The sequence below is a fragment of the Cnephaeus nilssonii genome (assembly GCF_951640355.1).
Source record: "Cnephaeus nilssonii genome assembly, chromosome: X".
Taxonomy (NCBI): domain Eukaryota; kingdom Metazoa; phylum Chordata; class Mammalia; order Chiroptera; family Vespertilionidae; genus Cnephaeus; species Cnephaeus nilssonii.
The window spans coordinates 84,183,149-84,210,253 of NC_137071.1; the positions used below are offsets into that span (position 1 = coordinate 84,183,149).

The window sequence follows — 27,105 nt, forward strand, 5'->3', positions numbered from 1 at the left end:
CTGGGAGAACTTCTGTGCTGGAGACACCTTTATGAGACAAGACCTGCAAAAGCCTCTGTGTTCAGCTTGGATGGGGCGGAGTCTCAGGGTGGAGCAGACAGCAATGGCTTCCCATCAGCCCTGCCCTAATAGGCCCCTGTGTCTCAGTGTCCCATGGTAATCACTGCAAGCACCTCTAAGAGAAAGCTGCCCTTGAGTTCTGCCCACTGCCAGACAGTCCAGTTTCTCCCCGAATGAGTCTGGGTCCCCAGAGTCTTGCCCGGAACTAGAGTTCAGTGCAGTCGGGAGCTTTTGTCTCCCTCCTGCGTGAGAAAGCTATCCGTGTACTCAGTTGCCCGCCCTCTCCGTGCCTGCCTCGGTACCTCTGCCTTCCGCAGTTCCTCTGAGTCTCAGTGTGCTTTTCTCTTTCCTGACAATCCAGTTTCACTCCGTATGAGTCTGGGTCCCCAGAGTCTCGCCCAGAACTGGAGTTCAGCGCAGTTGGGAGCTTTTGTCTCCCTCTCGCTTGAGAAAGCCAGCTGCGCACTGAGTTGCCTGCCCTTTCCACACGCGCGTCTCAATACCTCTGCCTCCTGCAACTCCTCTGAGTCTCAGTGTGCTTTTCTCTTTCCTTCTAGTTGTAGAATTTCCACTCAGCCAGCCTTCCTGTTGTTCTGGATGATGCCCGTTTTGTCTTTTAGTTGTAGTTTTGAAATTGTTGTGCGAGGCAGCAGTTTAGGTGTTTACCTATGCTGCCATCTTGGTTTCTCCACTTTGTCTGTGTTTCAGTTTTTAAACTTTCAATAAAAATGTCTAACATGGATAAATATAAGTTCTCAAATTTGTATTTTGTACTATAGAGTTTGAAATTTAACACATAGAATAACTTTTTTGAAAAGGCAACACATTTAGGGCAGTGAAACTTTTTGATATTTTACTGGTGGATATACTGTGTCATTAGGTAGTGTTTGTCAAAACACATAGACTGTACCTCATCAAGAGTGAACCTAATGTAAACTAGGGACTTTGGGTGATTATGATGTGTTAATGTAGGTTGTAACAAATGTACCAGTCTGGTGCAGGATGTCGATAATGGGAGAGACTTGTGTGTGAGGGCAAAGGTCTACATAAGAACCAAACTCTACTTTCTGTTCAATTTTGCGGTGAACCTAAAGCTGTTCTAAAAAGTAAAGTCCTGCCCTAGACAGTTTGGCTCACTAGATAAAGCGTCGACCTGGGGACTGAAGGGTCCCAGGTTTGATTCCAGTCAAGGGCATGTACCTTGATTGCGGGCACATCCCCAGTGGAGGGTGTGCAGAAGGCAGCTGATCGATGCTTCTCTCTCATCGATGTTCTAACTCTCTATCCCTCCCCCTTCCTCTCTGTAAAACATCAATTTAAAAAATTAAAAATAAAAAAAAATAAAAAGTGAAGTCCTTAAAAAGATTAAAGGAGGAAAAACAGAGGCAAAAAAGCAACACACAATTGTTTTCATTGCCTTGTCTCTAAAACTTATTAATAGGTTTGTATTTGGGGATTAACCTTGTGGTACACACCTCCTTTATGTATTGTAATTTTTCTGCAAAAGTTCAGATCATAAATATTGTGAGCCAAGAGGCAAAATCAAGAATATTATATTATTGATATCAAGGATATAACATTGTTTACACAAAATTTTACTGGTGAAATCTAAAATATAATAATAATTGAGTACATTTTTTAAAGTAATCCAGGCCCTAACTGGTTTGGCTCAATGGATAGAGTGTTGGCTTGTGAACTGAAGGGTTCCAGGTTCCATTCTGGCCAAGGGCACATGCCTGGGTTGCGGGCTCCATCCCCAGTAGGGGGCAGCCAATCAATGATTCTTTCTCATCAATGATGTTTCTATCTCTCTCCCCCTCTCCCTTCCTCTCTAAAATAAAAAAATATATTTAAAATAAATTTTTTTTAAAGTAATTCAGGTCTACTGATTAAAAGAATGGAATTTGTGGGAGATAACATTTCACTTAACTGGGGTTCAAAGTTAATGGGCCTTATCATCAAAATTGACTGCAAATGTTTATCTATACTCAGCCCAGATTTGGCCCAAAGGACAGAGTTTGCCAACCCCTGCTCTATTGGTGAAATATGTAAAATAGAGCCAAATCGGAAAGGGTGTAAACTCAAATGATATGTGCATAAAGATATGTTCATTAGCACATACTTGTGTATTTCTATATCAAGGCCAAATGTAATTTTGTGCTATTTAAACATCAGTGTTAAAGTAGCTTGATGGAAAAATGTTAACTGTAAGGTGAAGGACATGTTAACTAATCCTACTGTGCTAATCATTGCACAATGTATACATATATCAAATTACCAAGTTCTACACCTTAAATTTCACTATATGCCAATTATATCTCAATAAAGCTGAAAAATGGAAATAAACAGTAAGATAAATTTAAAAATAAATGGATTATTGGAAAAGTTATATTTTTCATGAATCTTTGGTCATGTAATTTTGACTTTTAGTTTTGGCACATATAACTAAGAATTTTTCTTATGTATCTCTTTCCTGCCATTGCCAGGCACCTAGGCTTTTCCTTATACTTTGAATGTAATGTAAGATTTTTTTGTCCTTGAAAATGAGACTTGGAAATATTTTTTAGTAACTTTTGGTAAATGATGACTTCTCATTTGTTTGTTTTCTTTAGCTTGGCTATAGCTACTAATATGGGAATCTATTCAGATGGTATTGGTTTTCTGTTTAAATTATTCCAAAGATGAGAATTTCACAAGAGTACTTATAATATATTGATCACATAGGTTTTAAATATGAAACCTTTTGTGTTTCTCTTTAGGATTTCTTTAAGTAGATGAGATGGCTACCACTCAGATTTCCAAAGATGAGCTTGACGAACTCAAAGAGGCCTTTGCAAAAGTTGGTAAGTATTTTTTATAGTATAACTATAGTAAAGCAGTCTTTATTGGCCCTAATTAAAGTTATGTCTCTAAAAAATTATATGAGTGGTTAATTACTAGTATGAACCTTAGGGCAAGATAGTTAAAATCGATGGGATAAAGTTTTAAAAGCCACACTTAAAGTTTGTTATTTCTAATTATATCTAATACTAGAGGCCCAGTGCATGAAATTCGTGCACGGGGGGCGGGGAGTGTCCCTCAGCCCAGCCTGCACCCTCTCCAATCTGAGACCCCTCGAGGGATGTCCAACTACCTGTTTAGGCCCGATCACAGTAGGATCGGGCCTAAACGGGCAATCGTACATCCCTCTCACAATCCAGGTCTGCTGGCTCCCAACTGCTCGCCTGCCTGCTTTCCTGATTGCCCCTAACCACTTCTGCCTGCCAGCCTGATCACCCCCTAATCACTCCCCTGCCAGCCTGATTGATGCCTATCTGCTCCCCTGCCAGCCTGTTTGCCCCTAACTGCCCTCCCCTGCAAGCCTTGTCACCCCTAACTGCCCTCCCCTGTAGGCCCGGTCGCCCCCAACTTCCCTTTTCTTCCGGCCTGGTCACCCCTAACTGCCCTCCCCTGCAGGCTTGATTGCCCCCAACTGCCCTCCCTTGCAGGCCTGGTCCCTTCCAACTGCCCTCCCCTGCTGGCCATCTTGTGGTGGCCATCTTGTGTCCACATGGGGGCAGTCATCTTTGACCACATGGGGGCAGCCATCTTGTGTGTTGGAGTGACGGTCAATTTGCATATTATTCTTTGATTAGATAGGATAGAGGCCTGGTGCATGGGTGGGGGCCAGCTGGTTTGCCCTGAAGGGTGTCCCAGATCAGGGTGGGGGTTCCCTTGGGAGCCTATGGTGGTTTGCAGGCTGGCCACGCCCCCGGCGACCCAAGCAGAGGCCCTGGTATCTGAGATTTTTTATCTTCTATAATTGAAACTTTATAGCCTTGAGTGGAGCCAAGCCTCCTGCTTGCTCATTGGCTGCCACCATTTTTGTTGGGATTTATTTACCTTCTATCATTGAAACTTTGTAGCCTGGAGTGGAGGCCTGGGCCAGCCAGGGCAGGTGGAAAGCTTGGCTTCCTCCATTGCCAGGAAAACCCAAGCCCCCCTCCTGCTCTCTGTGGCCGCAGCCACCTTGGTTGGGTTTATTTGCATATTTACTCCTGATTGGCTGGTGGGCATGGCTTGTGGGTGTAGCGGAGGTATGGTCAATTTGCATATTGCTCTTTTATTAGATAAGATGGCCAAAGGTTTTTGGTTCAGGGTCCCAGTCCTTAATTAGGGCTGTCGTGGCTCCTGAAATTTTTAAACAAATTCTGTGGTGTTGTCATATTTGGTGAATCATTTTTCTGAGGAGAGGATTTAGAGCTTCTACCATATTCTCAAAGGGGTGTGTGACCCCTGAAAATGTTAGAGAATCATCAGATGCTGCTTTCCTTTTCCCTAATTAGCTTGGCTTTCTTGCTTTTTTCATGTATCTTCAGTGCCTTTGCATAATGCAGACTGTTCTACCTTCACATTAAATTATAGCATCAGTATACCATGGGAATGCATAGCATGCCATTTGGTTTATCATACTTTAACATCATATAGCAAGTCTTAAAATTTTGCAGCTATGGAAGCAGTTTATAGTATTCACATCCAAATTTCAGTGCTCAGGTCAAGTCAATAGAGATAATGAGAAAATGGTTAAGAGCTGATTATTGATGAGTCAACATGTGCTTAGAGAAGTAAACTATTACTATTTGGTATCTCCTTGATTAAAGGCTATAAAGTTAGATTATAGTGATTTGTTATTTAAATCAGAATCTAGTCTTTGACCTATCCTGAAAATCCCATTAGTGAAAAGTACATTTTTGATCAACATTTTCTATGAAGGCATTTATTAGTAACTAGAGGACTAGGGCACGAAATTCATGCACAGGTAGGGTCCCTAGGCCTGACCGGCAATCGGGGCCTATTCGGGCCTTCCGGCTGTGGGCCGGGGCCTTCCTTCATTCCACGCTGCCCCCTGGTGGTCGGTGCACGTCATAGCAAGCAAATTCCTGGTTGGTCGAACTCCCGAGGGGACAATTTGCATATTAGCATTTTATTATATAGGATGGCTTGCCTTGGGAAGAATAATGAGCACCAGCCAGAGTGACTATTCATAATCCCATTAGAATTCTAACTAGGAAAGATCAAATTGTCCAAAATCTAACATGATTTGTGTGTGTGTGTGTGTGTGTGTGTGTGTGTGTGTGAAAACAAAATCAGCCATAGATACCGTTTACTGTAAGATTACTACCCAATCTGATATTAGACTGGTTATGAAAAACCAGCAGTAATTATTGGCTGCAAGATTTTTAAAATCTCATTATTCTATAGAAATCACCTTATAATTATTTTAGGATTATATTTCCTTTGAACTTTATCTTATTCAAATTCATCTTTCAGTGTTGGGGACAGCCTAATTTGTTTCTTTATGAATAGAATTTTGGGGTAGGGAACATGACTTATTATTGCAATTTTTTATTCTTCAAGGCCTTGCTGCCTCAAATAAATGTTTTCTGTTGAATACAGGCCTTGTTCTCATGTACAGAAATATTCCTGTGAACAATACTTTTTAAAACTTAAAGATAAATCAAATATGTTTACCTGATGGAACTGGAATACTTTTTATCAGTAAAAGAGCTTAATTGTTCCTTAAAAGCCTAATGATATAAAGAGGGTTGACCAGTTACCTCCATGGAGGAAACAGGGTTAATTGTACTAAGTGAGGGATCAATTAGAGTTTGGACTACAAGAAAGGCTCATTGTTGGAACTGCTGTCTTAATGATACATTTTGGAGGATTTAGGGTTGGCAAACAGCTTCCCAAAGGCAAGAGACTGGACCATATGGCTTATTGGAGTCCCTACCAGGCATATACATATTCCTACTGTATGCAGACTCTTATTACTCTTATATGCTGTACTTAGGAATTCTGGAGTCCAAAATTTCTTCCTGTTTTGCATTTTATTATTTTGTATTCCGCCCCTCAGTATCTAGCTCAGTGTTACACACATGTTAAGTTCTCAGTAAATATTTAATTGATTGAATCCCAAGGAATTGTATATAGTCTTTTCATGTACTGGGACTTTGTCATTATCAACTATAAACCCAAAGGGGCCCTTTATTATGAAGATTTTCATCATGGTGGAATTTATTACTAAAGATTTTGGCCACTACATTATAGCACATAAAATTTATATATTTTTTCAGCATAATAAAGTCTTATGTGTAGTCTTTGAGAAAAGTGTTTAAAGACCCAGATGAATCTTTTAATTTTCTTTTAAAATCTTTGTAGTTTTTAGTTGTTGCTAGTTACGGAGCTCTCAGCAATTGTCAAAGTTGTTATGGAAATCCTTTTATTTTATTCTTCATTCAGGGAAACTTGATTTTTTTAAATATGTTTTTATTCTTTTTTGTTGTTGTTGTTGCTCCATTTATTTATGTGTTCATTGTTTGATTCTTATGTGTGTCCTGACCAGGGATCAAACCCACAACTTTAGCAACTGAGCTACCCAGCCAGGGCCCAGATGAGATTTTCTTTGTCCCATTCCAGCATCCTGGGTTGGTGTGGACTAGGATCATTTTTACTAACTTCTTTGTTTGGAATGTGCTGCCCTGGGCAGATAGTGTGAATTCACATCCCAATCTCTGTGAACAGAACTGTGGTTAAAATTTTCTAGGAGTTTTGTTGTTGTTGTTTGATTTTTTTTAAAAATGTATTTTATTGATTTTTTTACAGAGAGGAAGGGAGAGAGATAGAGAGTTAGAAACATCGATGAGAGAGAAACATTGATCAGCTGCCTCCTGCACACCTCCCATTAGGGATGTGCCCGCAACCAAGGTACATGCCCTTGACCGGAATTGAACCCGGGACCCTCCAGACCACATGCCAACCCTCCATCCACTGAGCCAAACCAGTTAGGGCTGTTGTTGTTTGATTTTTAATCAAGATCCCAGGTCAAGTTTGACAAATTTTCCTGTCATCTTGCTTTCTAGAAAGCAAATGTTTTCATAAATCACACTTAAGGCAGGTTTAGGTGCATGTCTCAGTACCACAATCTCACGGTCATTAACAACTCCATCTCGGATGGGCAGATACTTCCAGGCCAGACCTTCAGCAGCTGCTTCGCCCTCTGTTTTCAGCCTCTGTGGGCTTTGGAACTGAGGATTTCTATTATTTTTTTGTGAGCTCTGCTGCATAGTTGAGAGAATGTTTGCTCTATTTCATCTCACTTTTCGAGTTCTCTTTTTTATATATATACTTTTAAGCACTTTATTTTTTCATTTATTTTATTGTTGAGAGTATTACAGATGTCCCCTATTTTCTCCCCTTTAGAGTAAGGGAGAGGGAGAAAGAGAAACATCGGTGTGAGAGAGAAACATCCTTTGGTCGCCTCCCGAGAGCACCTGGGCGTGTGCCCCGACCTGGTTTGCTTGGAGCCCGGGACGATGCTCAACCAACTGAGCCACTCTGGCCAGGGAAACCTGATGTCAAAAACAAGCTCCATAACTTATATTCCTGTCAAGGACAATTATTATTTTGGGAGTAGTGAGGACTACTTGATCTCAGTTCACTTGTGACAAAATATGGAAATCATTATACGATTTTTCCCATCTATTAACAAAAATAGCTTTGATTTTCCTCTTTAGAAATTCAGCAAAATTGTAGTGTGTGGGGAAAATCTCTGTAATTATTACCACTAGTCATATGTTTTGTTCAATCAACTAATAGTGCTTTGAAACTCTTTACTGGCAATAAATAGAATATTAGGGTTTAAAGTTCTCCTTTCACTCACTTTCTGCACCTGCTTAGTGTTAAGCTCCGAGCAGTATATTTTCATTTCATTATTTTAATTTTCTCAACATTTGTTTCCAGTATTTCCCACTGGGATGGCAGAAGCCTTGGCCCTCAGTTTGTTCCTACTTCATAATGTTTCTATTTGAATTGAAATGCTGCAATGCTGCATAAGTTCTTCCTAAAGAAGAATAATTTAAACTTTCAGAACACTTAGGAAGTTAATATTTACCAACTAGAATGTCTTTTACATTCTGATCTTGCTAGATCATTTGGATGATTACTTGTAATAAAGATCAATTTATGGAATGTAAGTCTTTTCAGATTGGCCTTTAATCCTGCAAACACTTACATCTGACTTTTTCTCTCCTAAGCAATCAGTAACTACTGTGCTTTAAAAAAAAAAAACATGAATTCAGCAGTTTTGAAATAAAAGAATAATGGGGTTTCTTAAATGACTAGGAATGGGATGGGTATATTCCTTTGAGGTTGCCCACCAAACTAAGCCCAAAAATGTTGGTTATGGTGATTGTAGCTATAGCAGATTTTCTCATCTCAGGAAGTTGGGTTGTTTCAAGTTACTTGATATTCTTTAGTATATAAAAACCACATCAGGGTGATGCCACAAAAAACATGGTGGTTTAGTTTGATTTACTTTTAGTATTCAATAAAACTACATCAGTGCATATTTGTTTAATTATGACTTAAAAATAAAACTATAGCCCAACCAAAAAAAATAAACAAACTGACCAGTACTCTTTCACTGTGCCATCTGGTTTATTACAGATGGAATATTAGAAATGGAGGTCTTGGAATAGTTTGAAAAACCATATTTTGACGGTATGGAAGATGGAATAAAAGTGTGTAAAAAAAGGTCAGCAAAGACAATAAAAATTCTGCAGATGCTAAAAAAAAATGTGTGAGTGTGCGGGGGGAGAGCAGGAGCACATGTGTGTGAGAATGTGCTCATGAGAGCATGTGTGTAGCTGTGTATGTGTTTTTAAGATTGGAGAATGGCAGCAAGTGGAAAATGATGGTCCTGCTGGAAATTCTGAGTTGGAAAATAATTGCTAGACAACACTTTTGATTGCCTGGTCTCAGCTCTCTAACCATGTTCAGCCTTCAGCTGTACTTGACCCCCACCTTAGGGGATCCACTATTAGTATGAACTCTTAGGTAGCGACCTTCATTCTACCTTTAGCTGGGACACATTAAACTGCCTCGTATATTTGCTAAACCAAGCTACCTCAAAAGGTATAAGCTGGGAAAGGCAAAACTCGTGTTCAGCTAAGCATCTGGAGATGTTTAGCAGCTGCCTTTTCTAAAGTTTTAATGCCAATGAAAGCTTGACTTTACTGCTTAGATTTTAGGGTGGAATATAATCTAAATTTTTCTGCACAAGTCTTTTGGCTGAGTATTTTAAATTAATATATTGTGTGCTTTCATGGACATTCAAGGTCACATGTGTATGTGTGTAAATCCATTATTGTTAGATTCCTTTTCTCTTTTTTAGTGCAAAAATTTTGTGAAATATATTGGTTAAACTAAATGGAACTTTTAAACCCAGCTTTTCCGAAAGGAAGTGCATCTGCACTTGATTGGTTTTCTTCTTTAAGACCTAATGAGTACTGTCCAGGGTGGGTTAGTAAAGAGGTTGCATCTGTGTTGCAGATGAGGACCCACATATGCATCCTCTTTACAAAGAAAGATGCTAGATTTAGACAGAGTCAAGGATGGTTAAAGCAACACACACACACACACGCACACACACACACACACACACACACACTCACACATAACCTGGGGTCAAAGGAAATCCCAGTCTTTCTTACTGTCAGGTTTATAAGACCAAGTAGCACCCCAAAAGATGCGTCTGAAGTGATAGATTGCTCCACATACCACCTGAACATGGACAGTGTAAAACAGCAGCTAAAATCAAAACCACTTGAATTCTGGCTCAGCTTTCTCCAGACAAGTACTTAAAATAGCTTAAATAACAGGATGCAAGGGGAGGGAAAACATTTCCTTTTAAGGATATGCATTCTTGTGTGATTCAAACTTCTGCAGGAACATGGCTGCATAATAAGTTTATTTACTTTAAGGCTACTTGGGGGAGGGTGTTGGGAGAGTTAGCTGGCATTGAAAATAATACTTGGTAGAAGAGCATAATGAGGTTTCTTTTCATACAGAATGCAGATGTGAACCTACATGTGTCACGAGAGAGAGAGAGGAGGCACACAGAGAAAATCTGTTGTTACAAACAGTTGGTTCCTTCCTGATAATTCAGTAGCCTGCCTGAAAGATGAGCCTTTCTGGTGCCGCATGGGAGCCTCTTAGGGATTATTTTGTAAGTTTAGTGATTTTTCTTTAAAAATCAGAACACTTGGTCAATTTATTGAAATTTAGCTCTACTCTCTGTGGTAACTTTGGTCAGTGGGTCGGTGGAGTTTCTTCTTTCCTGCCTCCCATTAAAGTGTACCCATACTGTCCAAATTTTCTGGACCAACAAGTTGAGACATGCTTACAGAAACATTGAGAATGCTCTAGGCCATATAGGTCATATGATAGTATCTACTTTATCGGCTGTTTGACTATATGTTGCTGGAACAGAAGTCTTCAAAATGCAGAACCTGTCCGACCCCATGCCAATGTATAGTTAGTGAAGAAGTGGCAAATGTGTCAGAAAAGGGTTCCAGAGTACTGTCACCTTTAATGAGAACATCAAGGGTGCCATTATGCCAGGAGGTTGTGGTTTTAGTTTTTAGTTGTTAAAACTGTTTTCAGTCTAGGTCTGTGTATTTTGGGTCAGTTTATTATTAAATCTTACGTTTATGTCAAACCCAGAAAAGGAAAAGTTCACCATCAAACTTAGTTCTGAGCTCCTGCTTAATAATGTCACCGATGATGGGAGCTTTCTAAAATGCCGCTGTTCTATCTCATTTCCTGCCCTTTCAAAGTACAGCACGTTACATCTCTGATATTGTTTAAGGGTGTGTGTGTGTGTGTGTGTGTGTGTGTGTGTGTGTGTGTGTTGGTTTGGGATTAGCATAAATTAGCATAAAACTCTTTAAAAATAATTGCACCCAATTTTGTCTTTCAAGTACTTTAGCAGCTGCAATATGTTGTAAAATTAATTGCAAGCTGCCTTTTTAGGCTTCCTCTGCCTTCTTAGTGAAATTGAAGTTGTTTTCTTCAAAAGATGTGATTTAAGAATTCTAGGCACACAGTGAAATATATAGATCATAGAAATGTACACTTGAAACCTATATGATTTTATTAACCAATGTCACCGAAATAAATTCCATTTAAAAAAGAATAAAATATAAACAGAAAAAAATGCATTTGATCACAGGAGGTAGTAAAAGCTAGATATACTGATAAAATAGGTGAAATGTTTAAAATATGTAAAACTAAATGACACATGTTCAATGATCCTTTTCCCATCTCAGCAAAGGTATAGGGTAGATATTCCAAGTGACTCAAAAGTTTTGTAAGGATTTTAAAGCCACGGTTTCCAAGTACAAACCAGGATGTTCTGTCTGATTAGTTTCTGTATCTGGTATGTAGCCCAGTGCCTGCCACAGAGTAGGTACTCAATTTGCTCTGCAGGTTCACTCATGCTAAACAAGTGTACATTGTCTTTCTTAATACAGTAAAGCAGGTTTCTACATTTAGAACAAGAGAGGTCCTGAACCTGACAACCATCACTGGTTGTCTACTTGGGTACTCCTCAGTGGGTGTGTTCACTTAGAAAACCAAATTACAGATCTGAAGGTTTCTGGGTGGGGACGGGATTAGAACAAAGTAAATGAGATTGAATGTTATTTAAGGGATATTTCTGTCGTTATGGTTTCCTGATAGAATTGCCTTTCAGTCTTGTAGTGCTATTTCTTTTTTGTTTTTTGTCATTGTTGTTTAATTTTGCTTTTAAAATGCTCATTAGATTAGAGCATTCTTTTCCTGGTTAATTACTTAGGAATCAATGATTCTACAGAAATAATTTTTTTCCATTGCTTATTATAGGCAAGGTACTGTGCTACATATTGGGGTGGGAGGTAAAAAAAGATTAAGAAGAATATCAAGGGATTTGCAACCTAATAGGATTGTCATGAAATGACAATTCTTGTTCCTCCAACCCTCTCCCTTTAAAAAGTTCCTGTCAGTTACTAAAGCATCTGTTATTACTACTCTTACTTTGAAATGGAGTTTCCACATGTGGTTATTTTATGTTAGTTATATTTTAGGGTGGCTACTTCCTGGCATCTTTTAATCACATCAGTGAGCTTCTAATTAATGCTCATGAGAGGTTATTTCAGAGGGGGCTCACGCAAGTGGTAGTTCTCCCCTTTGCCTACAACTCTATTGCGAATAAACTGCCAGATAGACTAGTCTCTCAGGTAACTTCGAATTCATTATAGTTCTCCAATATTTATTTTAAAGCATCTCTACCTTCTACTTTTATCATATCTCTGAGAATACAAGAACAATTAAGTACCTGTTATATACTAGGCATAAACTGGAGATTAAAGTAGACTCCAGTTATGTCATTTCAAACATCAGAGGAAAATAGAATACATTTTTAAATATTTTCTATCAGAAATTGCTAAAGTGGACAAAGTTTTGATAGTTGCACAGAATAAGCTACTTCCTTCAATAAAGGTGTCAGAAAAATGAAGGAAATTTATTTATATAATGAGGTATAGCAATGGTCAGAATATTACTCTATATTTGTTTTTAATATGTATTATGATTTTATCTCATTAAAAAAGGTAGGTGTGGGGGGGGTGAGTGTGGTTTGTGAAGTCCTGTGTATATTGAATTTAGAGTCAGGGTATGTTAGAGCTAAAAGGAACCTTAGAGAGAACTCATTTTATCCAACGCACTCCTTTTACAGATGAGAAAACTAAGACCTGGAGAGAGAAATTGTGTAAATTAGTAGCCAAGGTGAAATTTGATCCTGTATCACATTACTCCCTCTGCTGTGTCCTTTCAGCTATCCTATGTATCTTTCACTGTGCCACACTAGCAGTGAGCTCAGTTCTAACTTTTTAAAGAAATAGGAGGAAACACATCAGTATATGCATGGGAGAAAGGTGTATTGAAACCCAAGAATTTCATTCATCAAAAGTTGCTAAAATCCTGCCACAGTGCCCTGTGGATTACTTTGTTCTTTTTAGTGACTGCAGATGTTGCTGGATCGATTTCTATATATAAACACTTTACTAATAAAGTGTTTGATGTATGACCTTTATAAATTCAAATCAAAGAGAGTGAAGATGTGCCCTAGCATTACCTTGAAGGAAATAAGTGATTTTCAGAAGTGTTGAGTGGTTTGGGGATGATGGGTTTTTTGTTTATTTGCTTGTTTTTAAAATCTTTATTGTTGAAAGTATTATATATGTCCCTTTTTTCCCCCATTGACCCCCCTCCAGCCCACCCCCTACCCCCTGCCCAGGAATGATGTTTTAAAAGCATAGAGATTTTAACTGATAAATTTAAAATTTTAACATCTATTTTTATGAACATTTGTTTGACTCTGGAGTATACTTCATTAAAACTAAACATAGGCCTGGCTGGTGTGGTTCAGTGGTTGAGTGTTGACTATGAACCAGGAGGTCACGGTTCGATTCCTGGTCTCGGCACATGTCTTGGGTTGTGGGCTCAAACCCCAGTGTAGGCATGCAGGAAGCAGCCAATCAATGCTTCTCTCTCATCATTGATGTTTCTTTCTCTCCCTGTCTGAAATCAATAAAAATATCTATATTTTTTAAAACTAAACATAGAATTTTATCAGGGGAAATGGTTTCATATAGGATATTTAATATTTTAATAATTGGCCAAAAATGGCCAATATGAATTACACTTAGATAATCCTATATAATAAAGAGGTAATATGCAAATTGACTACCACTCCAACAAACAAGATGGCCGCCCCCATGTGGACACAAGATGGCCACCACAAGATGGCCATCAGGGAGGGCAGTTAGGGGCGACCAGGCCTGCAGGGCAGGGCAGTTACAGGTGACCAGGCCAGCAGGGGAGGGCAGTTAGGGGCAATTGGGCCAGCAGGGGAGCATTTAGGCATCGATCAGGCTGGCAGGGGAGTGGTTAGGGGGTGATCAGGCTGGCAGGCAGAAGCAGTTAGGGGCAATCAGACAGGCAGGCAGGCGAGCGGTTGGGAGCCAGCAGTCCTGGATTGTGTGAGGGATGTCAGATTGGAGAAGGTGCAGGCGGGGCTGAGGGGGACCCCCTCCCCCCGTGCATGAATTTCGTGCACCAGGCCTCTAGTATTTAGGATAAAGTCCAAAGTATGTTTCATGGCCTTTAAGAAGTTTTATGATCAGCTACCTAACTTCATCTCTCACTTTCTCCTTTGCTTACTCTGCTCAAGTCATACTGTGTCTTTTCTGTTCCCTAAATACACTAGACACTCTCCCATATCAGACTTCACATTTGCTATTTCCTCTACCTGCAGTCTTTTTTCTCAGATACCCACATGATTTGCTCCCTTACCTCACCTATGTCATCATTCAAATACAACTTCCTCAAAGTGTCAAACAAAAATGTCTCTAGAAGTTTCTGAATGTCCCCTGGGAGGAGGGGGTAAATTAGCACCCAGTCTAACCCCTTGCTTTATTTTTCTTCAAAGCACTTATATTACATTATATTTTATAGTCATACTTCATGTTATATTTGCTTATTAGTTGTCATTGGAATGTGAGCTCTTTGACAGCAAGAATTTCTTTCATTGGTTGCAGTATCTGCAATCCCAAGAACAGTACCTGGTACAGAGTTTTTAAGTAATGGATCACTAGATTAACTATTCAGAAAACATTGTCCTGAAAGGTGCCATGATCATCTTGGGTCATTTCTCCATTCAGATTGTTTCCTTTTATTATAATAATTCAATATACATGAAAATGACTGGGGACATAAGGAATAAAAAGCATTGTTGAACAGTAGGTATTTAAAATTGCTGGTGAAAGTCCAACTTTCTTTACTAAAAAAAAAAATATATATGCTCAAGTGATCACAAACCTCAGTACATTAGCACTCTCCTTTTAAATAAACTTTTGCTCATTGATCAGTTTTTGTGTTTGTTTGTTTTTTCATTTAACAGTTTCAGATTAAGCATCCTCAGTACTGAGATACATACTCTGCTAAAACTGTAGTAGCACACACAATAAAGGTTATTTATAGAGTCATGTTAGACACCTGCATCACTCAGAGCTGCAATTATTTTTATGAACTTTATATTTGTGTTGGACTTATGTTTATTTACATTAATTTAAGAAATTGGCACTGAAAATGGTAACTTAATTTTAGGTGTGCTTTGTAACATAATCGGCATTAACTCATAAAACTATTCTATTAGACTAATGGAAGAAGAAGGAAAACACCCAAAGAGCTACAATAGAAATTATTTTATACCATGTCAGTGTTTTATTGGTGTACAATGTATTCTTTTAAAAAGTTCTATTAACTTCAAGATTTAATTCTGATTTTATTAAGCAACTGTGCTTTCTTAATATTTGGGTTACTATTTTAAGCAAAGCTACTTATACACTGTTTAATATACAGGATACATGATGTAAAACCCTACTCTTTCTGTTAAACTTTGCTTTTCCCTTTCAAACAACCTTAGGCACTAAACAATAAGAAAGAAAATTGTATTTAGGCAAGCTCATAAACTGAGCCTCAAATGGAGAAAAATAATAGGTTAACTTCTTTCTTCTAAAACTTTTTTCCTATTTTGTTTTCTCTTCCTTTTTATAAAGATCTCAACAGCAATGGATTTATTTGTGACTATGAACTTCACGAGCTTTTCAAGGAAGCTAATATGCCATTACCGGGGTATAAAGTGAGAGAAATTATTCAAAAACTCATGCTGGATGGTGACAGAAATAAAGATGGAAAGATAAGTTTTGACGAATTTGTTTATGTAAGTATGAAATGAAAATCCACCCTTTTTACAACTGATTGTTCCTTTGTCTAGTGGGATTATGGAGTCATAAGTACCATCTTGTTAAGTTCCTAAATATATTGTATTAGTGCTGGTGTAACTAATGAAATTTCTCTCATCCTAGCCACTAAATTCAGTTAGCTCTTTTAGCCATTAAATATCTTAACAAAAGAATTGAGAAAATGGGCACTGACAAAGATGTAACTTACTGCTCACTTTGTAAGGTGAACAGTCTCTTTTAGGGCTTCATTAAAGGGCATTTTTGAAGGTGCTAAATGACATCCTTGAAGTCCTCTTTCTCTCTCCCTCAGTGAACAGTGTGCTCCCAAATTTTAATCATACACCCTGACTCACAGTCTTGGAAGTTTCCTGAGTTGAACATTCTGATTAAAAAGATGTTTGCTCCTCTTGCGGTAGTATTTAGCTGTGCCATTTTCTCTAGGATGATAATTTTGACAATTAAAAGTTAGAAGCATGTCTTTTCAGTTCATTGGAAGAGGCATTTAAAATTCTTGTGTTCTTCTCTAGTATCATAAAATAATATTCTTCAGTGTTAGGACCTGGTTTCTTAATTTTTTGACCCCCAAGCAACTGGTTTACTTTTCTGTACTCAGTGCTTGGAGAGTGTATGTGTAGCACTCACTGTTGATTTTAACTGCTAGCGAGTGAGGTCTAGATTTTCTGGACATGGGCCATTTTTCAGTCCGTATTCATTGACAAAGTATTTGAGATACATATTAAAGAATAAATGTTACCTCTTCCCTCAATTAAGAACACCCTTAAGAATATAGTCAATAATATTGTAATAATTACGTCTGGTGCCAGGTGGGTACATGAATTATCAGGGGATCACTTTGTAAATTATATAATTGTCTGACCACTATGCTGTACATCTGAAACTATAATATAAAATAATATTGAATGTCTAAAAAAGAACACCATTAAGATTTTGTTTTTATTTATTATTAGTTTAAGACCAAGTTTGACTAGATCCAATTAGGCATTCCTTGCAGTATTTGCAAATAGCTAAGCAGTGCCTAATATTTATCACAAACTTCCTAGCACTCCTATCCTCTTTTTTTTGCCCCAAGACACCTGAAATGACAAGATCTACCCCATCAATAACTACAGCAACTAAAATTCTGATAAGTTCGTTCCAATTAGAATTAACCCCCTTTAAAAGCACCAAAAGAGTTCAAGAAGCAAATTGACTAAGGAATGATGTCTACTCAGCTGATGGCATTTTTGGGGAGGAGGGTTGTTATTGTTTTAAAAGTGCAAACATGTTTCATAATTAAAATGATACAGTTCTTGCCACTATTTTTTTTTAAATACTGATTTCCTCCCCACAGTTTTTGTCTCCAGTTATTGCCAAAGCCTTTTGTTTTGAATTCTGTGTCCAATAGTAAGTTGCAGTTGACTTGCAATATGAGCACTTGCATGTCCTCTGCTGTATAACTTGCTCACCTTGTAACTGCATGTTTTATTGTGAAGTTAAAGCAGCTTAGAGCAGTAGTTAACTGTGATTGGGGGGGTTTAAATATAACTTGCTCTTCAGAATTTTTGAATCTAGAAAGAACAGACTTAAATCATTAAGATTTGCAGTGTGCCGGTATTGTTAAAGATAAAATTGTGAATGTGTCTTTGAGAAAAATTGTCTTAGGGAAACAATTTTGTACATTTTGAAATGGTCCAGATTTTGCACAGCTGTTTTTGGCCTTTACATGAATATACTTTAGTATATTCTTTAAAAGTTACATGCCTAATAATTTTGGCATCACCAGGGAATTTTTAAAGTCAAATATTAATAAGGTCATATTTGTTTAAAATGTACATTTTAGAAAAGGAAGGAATCGATACGTTTATACTCAATTTACAAATTAAAAAACAAACAAACCTGGGTTCCTGAAAAAGGAAGTGACTTACCCAACTTTACAAAGGGGATTAGTGGCTCTTTTAAGTTATCTTCCTCCCTATTCAAGAAATTTGAAATATGAAGGACAGTAAAAATAACCTCCCTGAAGTTTCAGAATGACAACACCATGACTGTACTGAAAAGTGATGGGTGTCTAACCAGATGTCTGTTCACTCCCATGTGCTTTGTCATCAATGAAATAGCTTACAAACTGTCTTATGGGTGGATCTTAGTTATCTGAGAAAGAGGAAGTTATACCTATTAGGTATAACATAAGGAAATAGAAATAAACTTGTTGATGCATGTTAGCATTTTGTTTTTCATTTAAATTGCTGCTGTTACTAGGTTTAGGCCTACAACAGATTCCACCCCCAAAATGTAAACCTGCTACTTTGAAAACAAGCCTCTAACACTGTAAGCCAGTCAGTGTGTGTGTGTGTGTGTGTGTGTGTGTGTGTGTGTGTGTGTGTGTGTGTAATTCTTTCTGAAATATTTCCTTTTTAAATTCTATGCCTCTGGATTTTTTAGGGGGTGGGGGGTGGCCACTAATTCTGTGCTTAGCTAGAAAGGAGGTGGAACTTTTGAAAGGAATAAGAAACATATATATTCCATAAAAGAGACTGGAAAAGATGTATAGATGAAGCTGTGCACACCAGGAGTTTGTTCACACCCGATAAAGCAAGTCCTTCCTCTTTGAGGGAAAACAGTGAGCTCATTAGTATCACAATGGGCAGCTTTGAAAATATTCATTGAGAAGTCTCCAGCACAGTAGTTGGCCTTGTGTTATCTCTGATTTCAGAGATTCTTGTTAAATCAAGGCTTATACTCAAATAGCTTTGTCATCCACTGGAGCAATTTCTTTTCTAAAGTCACAAACAAAATGCAAATTCTCAAGTAGTGAATCAGTTTAACAGATGCGTACATCTTCAATTATCTTTTATCTTTTAATTTTTTTAATTTAAAGAACAGAGAAAAATAATATAAAACTGAAATTTTGAGCTTGGCTGTAATAATTTTTTAAAAAATATTTAGAAAATGAAGGTCATGTAACTTTTCTAAGACAATTAAAAATTAACTAATTTAATTGCAAGTTTGAATGTCATTCCTGAGCATCAGGAGTTTAGAACTATTCAGTAATTGCATCACAATGTTGTACAGCATTTTTATTATTATTACTATTTATATCATTTCTCTTTTCCATGATGTATATAAATTTAGATTTTTTTTCAGCTGAAATGGCAACAACCAAATTTTTAGAAGAATATGATCCTTGAAGCAAAAATATTTGTAATAAGAAAAATAATTTTTCATAAATCATTCTGCAGCAGTAACATTTTAGACATTTTTTGTCATTCCAGTGATTGATGATATGTCAATCATGAGGAAACTTACACATTTTAGATTTTAATTTACTGGACAATGTTTTACTAAATGAAGTAGAGTTCAGAATGAGGTAGAATAGAGATTATTGTTTTTTCACTGAGCTGATATATAATTATTGAAGGAGGAGTTATGGGAACAAAATGCATCACAGTTAAGACTGCTACATTCCCAGGTAACCATTTTGTTGTATAATCTAGGCTTAGAAGTTAAAGGTAAATTGGATCAAATTAAAGTTAGATGTAAAAAATCAGAGTATAAGTAAAAATAATTTTAATAATTTGAAAATTACCCAGAATGCATGAGTTAGGTTCACACTACAGGAATCAAAGAGTCAAGGAATCCAGAGAGAAAGGAGAGTGATTTTGCTGGCTGTGTGCAGTATTTAGAGTAGTTAGTGTGTATGTGAGTAACTATATTTGTATATATTTGTATAGACACCCATACACACACATGCTTCTATTCTAAAATTCTACCTCTGATATTACAGGTATAGCACAAAATCCCAGCTATAGAAATTGAGTAAGCTTGATATTGTAAAATTTACTGCTTACTATTTTCCTATATAAAATTGGGTTTATAAGTCCAAGGAAAGTCAGGATTTAAGAAAGATAACAGTCCCTGGCTGGGCAGCTCAGTTGGTTGGGCATCATCCCACGCACTGAAAGATTCCTGGTCAGAACACATGTCCAGGTTGCAGGCTCAATCCCCGGTAGGAGGTAATTGATGTTCTACTCTCACATTGATGTTTCTCTCTCCTTCTCCCTCTCTCTGTAAAAATCAATTAAAAGTCAAAAAACAAAAAACAAACACCCAAAATTCTTTAAAAACAAATGAAGAAAAAGAAAGGTAATAGGAAAAGATGACTTTGTGATAGGGCCGCTGACAACAACAACAGCAACTTTTCCACCAGTTATAAAAAGTCACTCTCTAAAAAAGGTGCCCCCCCCCCACCGTAAAGACTAAATGTGAAAAGGTACTCCTGCTTTCTGCCATACGCAGTCTAGTGCAGGACGTAAGGTAAGCCTGGCTAGTGGAGCATGGGTTGAATTTCAGCTTCTACTCATGCTCGCTCTCCCAGATACAACCTGGATTGACCCTGTTCTATGAATTTCAAACACAGGCTGCACTTCCTGAGATGAGTGAGAGAGAGAGAGAGAGAGAGAGAGAGAGAGAGAGAGAATGTACTTGTCCAGAATGCTAAAGGCCTTTGAGTTATTTTCTATTTGTTCAGCAACCTTTTCATTAGGACCGTATGTTTCTTTTGATAAGTGCACTTATGTGTTCTAAACACATTTTAAAGCAATTTTTATGGAGATGCCACATCTTGCTCTTGTTTTACTGGCAGTGACTGATTTAACCATGCACATTGGTAGATCGGGAACAAATTTAGAGTTAGGTAAATTCCAGTATTTAAGAAATATATAGACAGTCCTTTAAATTGTCCATTCATTCAACCAAGTAGGCTGTGACTTTTGCTTTGCTACAGCCTGCTTTTGGGCAATTAGAATTTGCAAATTAATTTAGTTAGCATGTCCCTTGTTGTACAGAGACTCTGGACTTCCTAAATGTACAAACAAGACAATCACTGAAAAGCCTCTTTTCTGTGTTTATTCACAATAGTCATATATGCTGCCAACTAAACACATTTTTCACCTTATTATTCTATACATTTTGATTGAACAAACTCCTACTGAGCTACCCCGTTTACACCAAAAATCGTTGTTTTTTTTTGTTGTTGTTGTTGAGTCATAAATTTTCATCTTTCTTCGCACTAAGAATTGTGGTTAAAGAAGCGGGGATCCTTCAGCCTCTTTCCTCCAGGAAAAGAGCAAATCCTCCCTTGTTCATAGAAAATGAACAGTTTTCCCTATGCCTTTGTTGCACACTAGTTTTCGGCTTAAAGTGGATTCACTGCATGTGGCACTTAATGTTTTTGACAAGTGTATGCCGTTTCCTTTCTGGCGCTTCGTTTTCGTTTTCAGTAGCAGCGTTGTAGTAGTCATTTACCATTTTAAAAAAAACAAGCCTAGCTCTGGCCAGTGTGGCTAAGTTGGTTCGAGCATGTACACTGAAAGGTGGCGGAATTGTGCACACACCTGGGTTTCTGGTTCAATCCCGGTTCAGGACGCATATGGGAGGCAACCAATCAATGTTTCTCTGTCTCTGTCTCTCTCTCTCTCTCTCTCTCTCTCTCTCTCTCTCTCTCTCCCTTCCTCTCTCTAAAACCTTTTTTTTTAATTCAAGCCCAGTTCTCCATATTTTTTAGTGCTCATCACCTATGGGGGAAAATCTAAGTGATCAGCATATAGAAGAAGTTAAATATGCTTATTGTTCTGCCTGATATAAAATTAATTGTGAATTGACAACATATTTCAATTAATAGATTTTCCAAGAGGTGAAAAGCAGTGATATTGCTAAAACCTTCCGCAAAGCCATCAACCGGAAAGAAGGGATTTGCGCTCTGGGAGGAACATCAGAGCTCTCTAGTGAAGGAACACAGCATTCCTACTCAGGTAACAGTTTCACGTGCATTAAGTTAACACAATGAACTCAGTAGGGTGCATGCTACAAGGTCAAGGAGGGTCTCTAGAACAACATTGCCTCCTAATTAAGAATACAGGAGTCCTTTGCGACATATATTTGGACTTGCGACTAATACTTGCTGTAAAGGCATTACATGTATTGTATGGCTTTGTTCACTTGCAAGACATGATACAATATGTGTAATGACAAGCTTCATTATGGTAGAGTTCTATAGTAATATAAAAAATGTACAAAATTTTTGTAACTAAATTCTCTAAGAATCAGTTAACTCTGCTCTGGTTTTTGTTGTTGTTAATTTTATAATTCCTAATAGCCACTGGGTTGCATTCACATGTCTGGGTTTCCAAAGACGGTGACCACATGTTTGTGACACATTAACGTTCGGCATTACTGAACAACTTTTTTAGGCTTTAAAGCCATATTTAACCCAGAGTATGAACTAACTTCTTGTTATTCAACATAATTTTAGAGGAAGAAAAATATGCTTTTGTTAACTGGATAAACAAAGCTTTGGAAAATGATCCTGATTGCCGACATGTTATACCAATGAACCCAAATACTGATGACCTGTTCAAAGCTGTTGGTGACGGAATTGTGCTTTGGTAAGACGTTGGCTTATTTTACCCTCAAGTTTCCAAAGATAGTGTTCCAGCTTCATCTTGGGAAATACTTAGAATTGAAAATTGTACCAGTTCTGCCCATCCCATTTCATCTCTAGGTCTGTCCATAAAAGTACCATCAAAACATGAATCTAAAACTCAGCCATTTAGCCTGGGAGCCTCTTTATAGGGAAGCTCTCAGCTTTAGATTTCTTGTCGTCATTGAGCAGGTAGAGCATTATAACTTTGTTGAACTTAAGTATGCCAGTAATTTTTAATTCTAAAATACCATTGCTTCCAAAAGAAACAAAAAAGCTACACTTCAGCCCTAGCCCGTTTGTCTGAGGACAGAGCATTGGCCTGCAGACTGAAGGGTCCCATATTGGATTCTGGCCAAGGGCACATGCCTGGGTTGTGGGCTCGATCCCCAGTAGGGGGAGTGCAGGAGGCAGCCCATCAATGATTCTCTCTCATTATTGATGTTTCTATCTCTCTTTCCCTCTCCCTTCCTTTCTGAAATCAAAAAAAATTTTAAAAATAAAAAGCTACACTTCAATTCTCACTCTCCAATTACTTATTTCTGAAAAATTCATTTCTCACTGCTGCTACCCCAGAGCCAACAATATCTTGGCAGAAATGACATAAGATTATCAACACTTTGTCCGTTGATGCGCCTATTTATAAAGGCAGTGTAGCACGAGAGTTAAAAGCATACCCTATAATCAGCCTGCCTGGGTTCATATTCAGTCTCTGCCATTCAGTAGCTATGTAACTGTAATCAAGATTTCAGCCCATTTGCATTTCACTTTCCATCTGTTACGATTTCTATATTATACTTTCCTCGTAGGTCTGTTGTGAGCATTAAGTAAATGACTACTTACATATAGAGTGCTTAGAACAGTGCAGTGGATATATTTTCTATGATAGTATACAATAATAAAATTCCTTTTTGCAATAAAGTCATTTTGTTTGAAAAACTGATTTTAAAAATGTAAGATATTCCCTGCCCTGGCCGGCATGGGTCAAGAAGTTAGAGCATCTGCCCTTCACACTGAAAGGTCTTGGGGTCAATTCCCAGTCAAGGGCACAGTACCTGGGTTGCAGGTTCAATCCCCAGCCCCCAATCTGGCTGTGAGCCAGAGGCAACCAATCAATCTGTCTCTCTTACAATGTGTGTCTCTCACATTGAAGCTTATCTCTTCTCTCTCTCTTTTCTCTCTCTCTCTCTCTCTCTCTCTCTCTCTCTCTCTCTCTCTCTCTCCCCCCTTCCACCCTCCTTTCCACTCTCTCTGAAAATCAATGGAAAAAATGTCCTTGGGGGAGGATTTTAAAAAATAAACAAATAAAATGTAAGATATCCCTATTTTGTCACTTATGGATACTAAAGAAATAGCTCCCCATGTGTTTTAATAGAAATAATATGGTACTATTTAGTCATTATTTAAATTTTGCATGGAAAGCAACATTAGTTTTCCTATGCAGAAAAACATGTTTTAGGGCAATATTATAAACATCTAAAGTTTTAGTCTAACTTCAAATTTTACCAAATGAGAGTCTTCCTAATAAGTTACAGATTCTAGCCTAATAAGATAGCCTTTCTTTCTCTCACCACTGTATTACATGCATCAAATATAGTATGGTTAACTCATCATTTAGGCACTCAATAATTATTTGGTGAATGAAAAACTCTCATGCTCAACTAATTTTACCTCTTTGTGAATAAATGGCATTTTTAATTGTGAATTATATAATTTAGAAGAGACTCAATTTCTATGTGAAATTTTATCGGTTTTTAACATTTATTCAATAAAGTTTTTTTCAATATCCAAGTTATTCATTTTTATAAAAGAATGTGGAAAATACAAAAAGAAAATAAAATGAGAAAATAGGCCCCAATCCCCAACTCAGAAGTACCCAACTACTATAAACATTTTGGTCTTTATTTAATTTGCATATATATATATTTGGTGATAAACATGATAAAAGTCATATCAGATTACATGAGAGCTATAATAAGCCTTAAAATATTTCTTTTTTTAAATATATTTTTTATTGTTGATAGTATTACAGATAAGCCTTAAAATATTTCTGAATATTTACAAACTCTTTAAAATAAATAAACTCTGTATCATAGAATTGTACACTTGAAACCTATATTATTTTATTAACCAGTGTCACCCCAATACATTCAATAAAAGAAAGAAAATATAAGTCATTTCATTTTTGAATTTTGTTTCAGTAAAATGATCAACCTTTCAGTTCCTGATACAATTGATGAAAGAGCAATCAACAAGAAGAAACTTACACCCTTCATCATTCAGGTATGCATTATTCTCCCCTCTTCTACGAAACTACAATTTAAGGATCTGTTCTACAGATCATAGGCTCTGTACTTTATCTTCTCGTTTAATTCTTACAACTCTGAGTTTAGGATTCTTATCCAGATTTTACAGAGAAGAGAACTGGAACTCAGAAGGGTTTCTGAGCTTTCCCACGATTAATGTTGGAAGTGAAGTTCCAACCCAGCTCTAATTCCAAGCCCTGTTTTTTTCTTGACATATTGTGGTACAAATATGCAGAAGTAAGAAAACACACAGCGTAGGGCAAAAGTAGGTTTACAGTTGTTCATATGGAAAATAGTACAGTCCTATCTAATAAAAGAGTAATATGCAGATTGACCATCACTCCAACACACAAGATGGCCAGCAGGGGAGGCCAGTTGTGGGCGATCAGGCCAGCAGGGAAGGGCAGTTGGGAGGGACCAGGCCTGCAAGGGAGGGCAGTTGGGAGCAATCAAGCCTGCAGGGGAGGGCAGTTAGGGGTCACCAGGCCAGCAGAAGAGGGAAGTTGGGGGTGACCGGGCCTGCAGGGAAGGGCAGTTGGGTGAGACCCAGGCCTGCAGGGGAGAGCAGTTGGGGGGGACCAGGCCTGCAGAGGAAGGCAGTTAGGAGTGACCAGGCCTAAAGGGGAGGGCAGTTAGGGGGTAAACAGGCTGGCAGGGGAGCAGTTAGGCATCAATCAGGCTGGCAGCGGAGTGGTTAGGGGCAATCAGGAAGGCAGGCAGGTGAGCAGTTGGGAGCCAGCAGTCCTGTATTGTGAGAGGGATGTCTGACTGCCTGTTTAGCCCGATCCCACCGGGCAGTCGGACATCCCTCTAGGGGTCCCAGATTGAAGAGGGTGCAGGCTGGGCTGAGGGACAACCCCCCCCCCCGCATGAATTTCGTGCACTGGACCTCTAGTTAAATCTAGTTAAATAATAATACAAGAATAAACTCTATTTAGGTGCTCACAACTGTAAACCTACTTTTGCCACACCCTGTATTTAAGCTCTTAATTGGCATATTTAAGGAATGGAGCATTTTTCTCTTCCATTGAGTAGGTAGTAGACAGTTAGATAGCAAAATTTCCTTAGGCAAGAAAACCTCTTCAGATATGGGTATTGAGAACTTCTAGAACTCTTTCAGCTATATGTAATAGACCTCTCATTAGACATTTTTAGAAATACGACACTTAACCTACATGGATATACTTACTTTAGTAACTCAGCCTTTTCCTTTAGTATTTCCAAAGGGATCAAATAAAAATACCAAGTTAACTTCCCATGGAATTCTGGAGAAGGCAATAGCAATAAGGCTGAGATTTGTTTTAGCTATGCGTTTAATACTAATGTCTGGAATTTGTTTCCTGTGGATCATGTGTGGCTGAAACTAATACAGGGTTTTAATTTCCTGGTTGAGTGTAGTTTTCAGTGAGGGGAGAAATGGACTCTTAAAAAATGCAAAGGTTAAGAATCAAGTGTGTAAATTGGCTTTCTTGCAGGAAAATTTGAACTTGGCACTGAACTCTGCTTCTGCCATTGGGTGTCACGTTGTGAACATTGGTGCAGAGGACTTGCGGGCTGGGAAACCTCATCTAGTTTTGGGACTGCTTTGGCAAATCATTAAGATCGGTTTGTTCGCTGACATTGAATTAAGCAGGAATGAAGGTAATGGAACACAATCGTTATTTTGAAACTTGTTTATTGGTTATTTTTTTTTCTAGCCATGCAGACTTTCATACTTTCTTGAGGTGATTAGATAGGATTAACAAGGTAATGCTATAAAGTTATTCAGGAAAACAGCCTACTTATAACTTCCTTCTTTAGTAGTAATTAACATTTGCCTGGCACTTTAGAATTCGTTTTGCAATAAAGACACAAAATCAGAGTTTAAGGAACTTTCCCAAGATCCCCAAACTTGATATCTATTCTTTTCTGCTTTGTCCACACAAACCCCACTCCTTCACCACCCTCAGCTCTACCACTGTGTACCATCTCCTATTATTTTTAATTCTTTTTATATTGTATCATAGGCTTAGACCTCTTAAAAATATTCTGACCTGCCCTTGATGGTCTCCTATTTCCCGAACCAGCAGAAACATTGTCTTTCTTACAGCATAGGTTTTTAAATCACATCACGCATTTGTAGAATATATAAGCTTGTGCAATACAATTGTGATAGAGTCTAAGGAAGTACTACATTATTCTCTCCCTATGAAGTTTAAAATAGTAAGCACCACTACAAATATTGATATTTTATTCCAGAAATCACCATTTCAACCCTCAGTTACTTTTGGGGAAGAATATATATTTGGGGTTCTCAATATTTCAAGGTCTCATAATGTCTATCAAGAATCTTATTTTGCACATTTTTATCCATTATAAGACTTGCACTTTAAGAATTTATTGTACTTTCAATCCACTCACATGTACCTATATTTGAACAAATACAGTTTCTCTACTTGCTGGCCATCTTCACAGTGGTGTTTGGTTAAAGGAGTCAAGGTCCATTGAAAAAGGAAAAGGAAACAACAAAATAAAATTATATTGGCTTATGTAATAAATCAAGTGATTTATCTTTGACAAGGTGCATAGATGTCAGGCTGTTTGATCGTTTCTAGCC

At 37.8% G+C, this 27,105-nt stretch overlaps 1 protein-coding gene across 3 annotated transcripts in view; it reads left to right on the forward strand.

Annotated features, from left to right (window-relative positions):
- The window catches only part of PLS3 (plastin 3), a 95,396-nt gene that overhangs the window by 52,242 nt on the left and 16,049 nt on the right, over positions 1-27,105 (forward strand). For all 3 annotated transcript variants that reach the window (XM_079765350.1, XM_079765352.1, XM_079765351.1), the window contains exons 3-8: positions 2,820-2,903; positions 15,540-15,703; positions 21,406-21,535; positions 22,036-22,168; positions 24,405-24,486; positions 25,985-26,150. In XM_079765350.1, coding sequence (XP_079621476.1) covers positions 2,840-2,903; positions 15,540-15,703; positions 21,406-21,535; positions 22,036-22,168; positions 24,405-24,486; positions 25,985-26,150 — 739 coding nt within the window. In that variant the 5' untranslated portion in view covers positions 2,820-2,839. The remainder of the gene's footprint in view (positions 1-2,819; positions 2,904-15,539; positions 15,704-21,405; positions 21,536-22,035; positions 22,169-24,404; positions 24,487-25,984; positions 26,151-27,105) is intronic.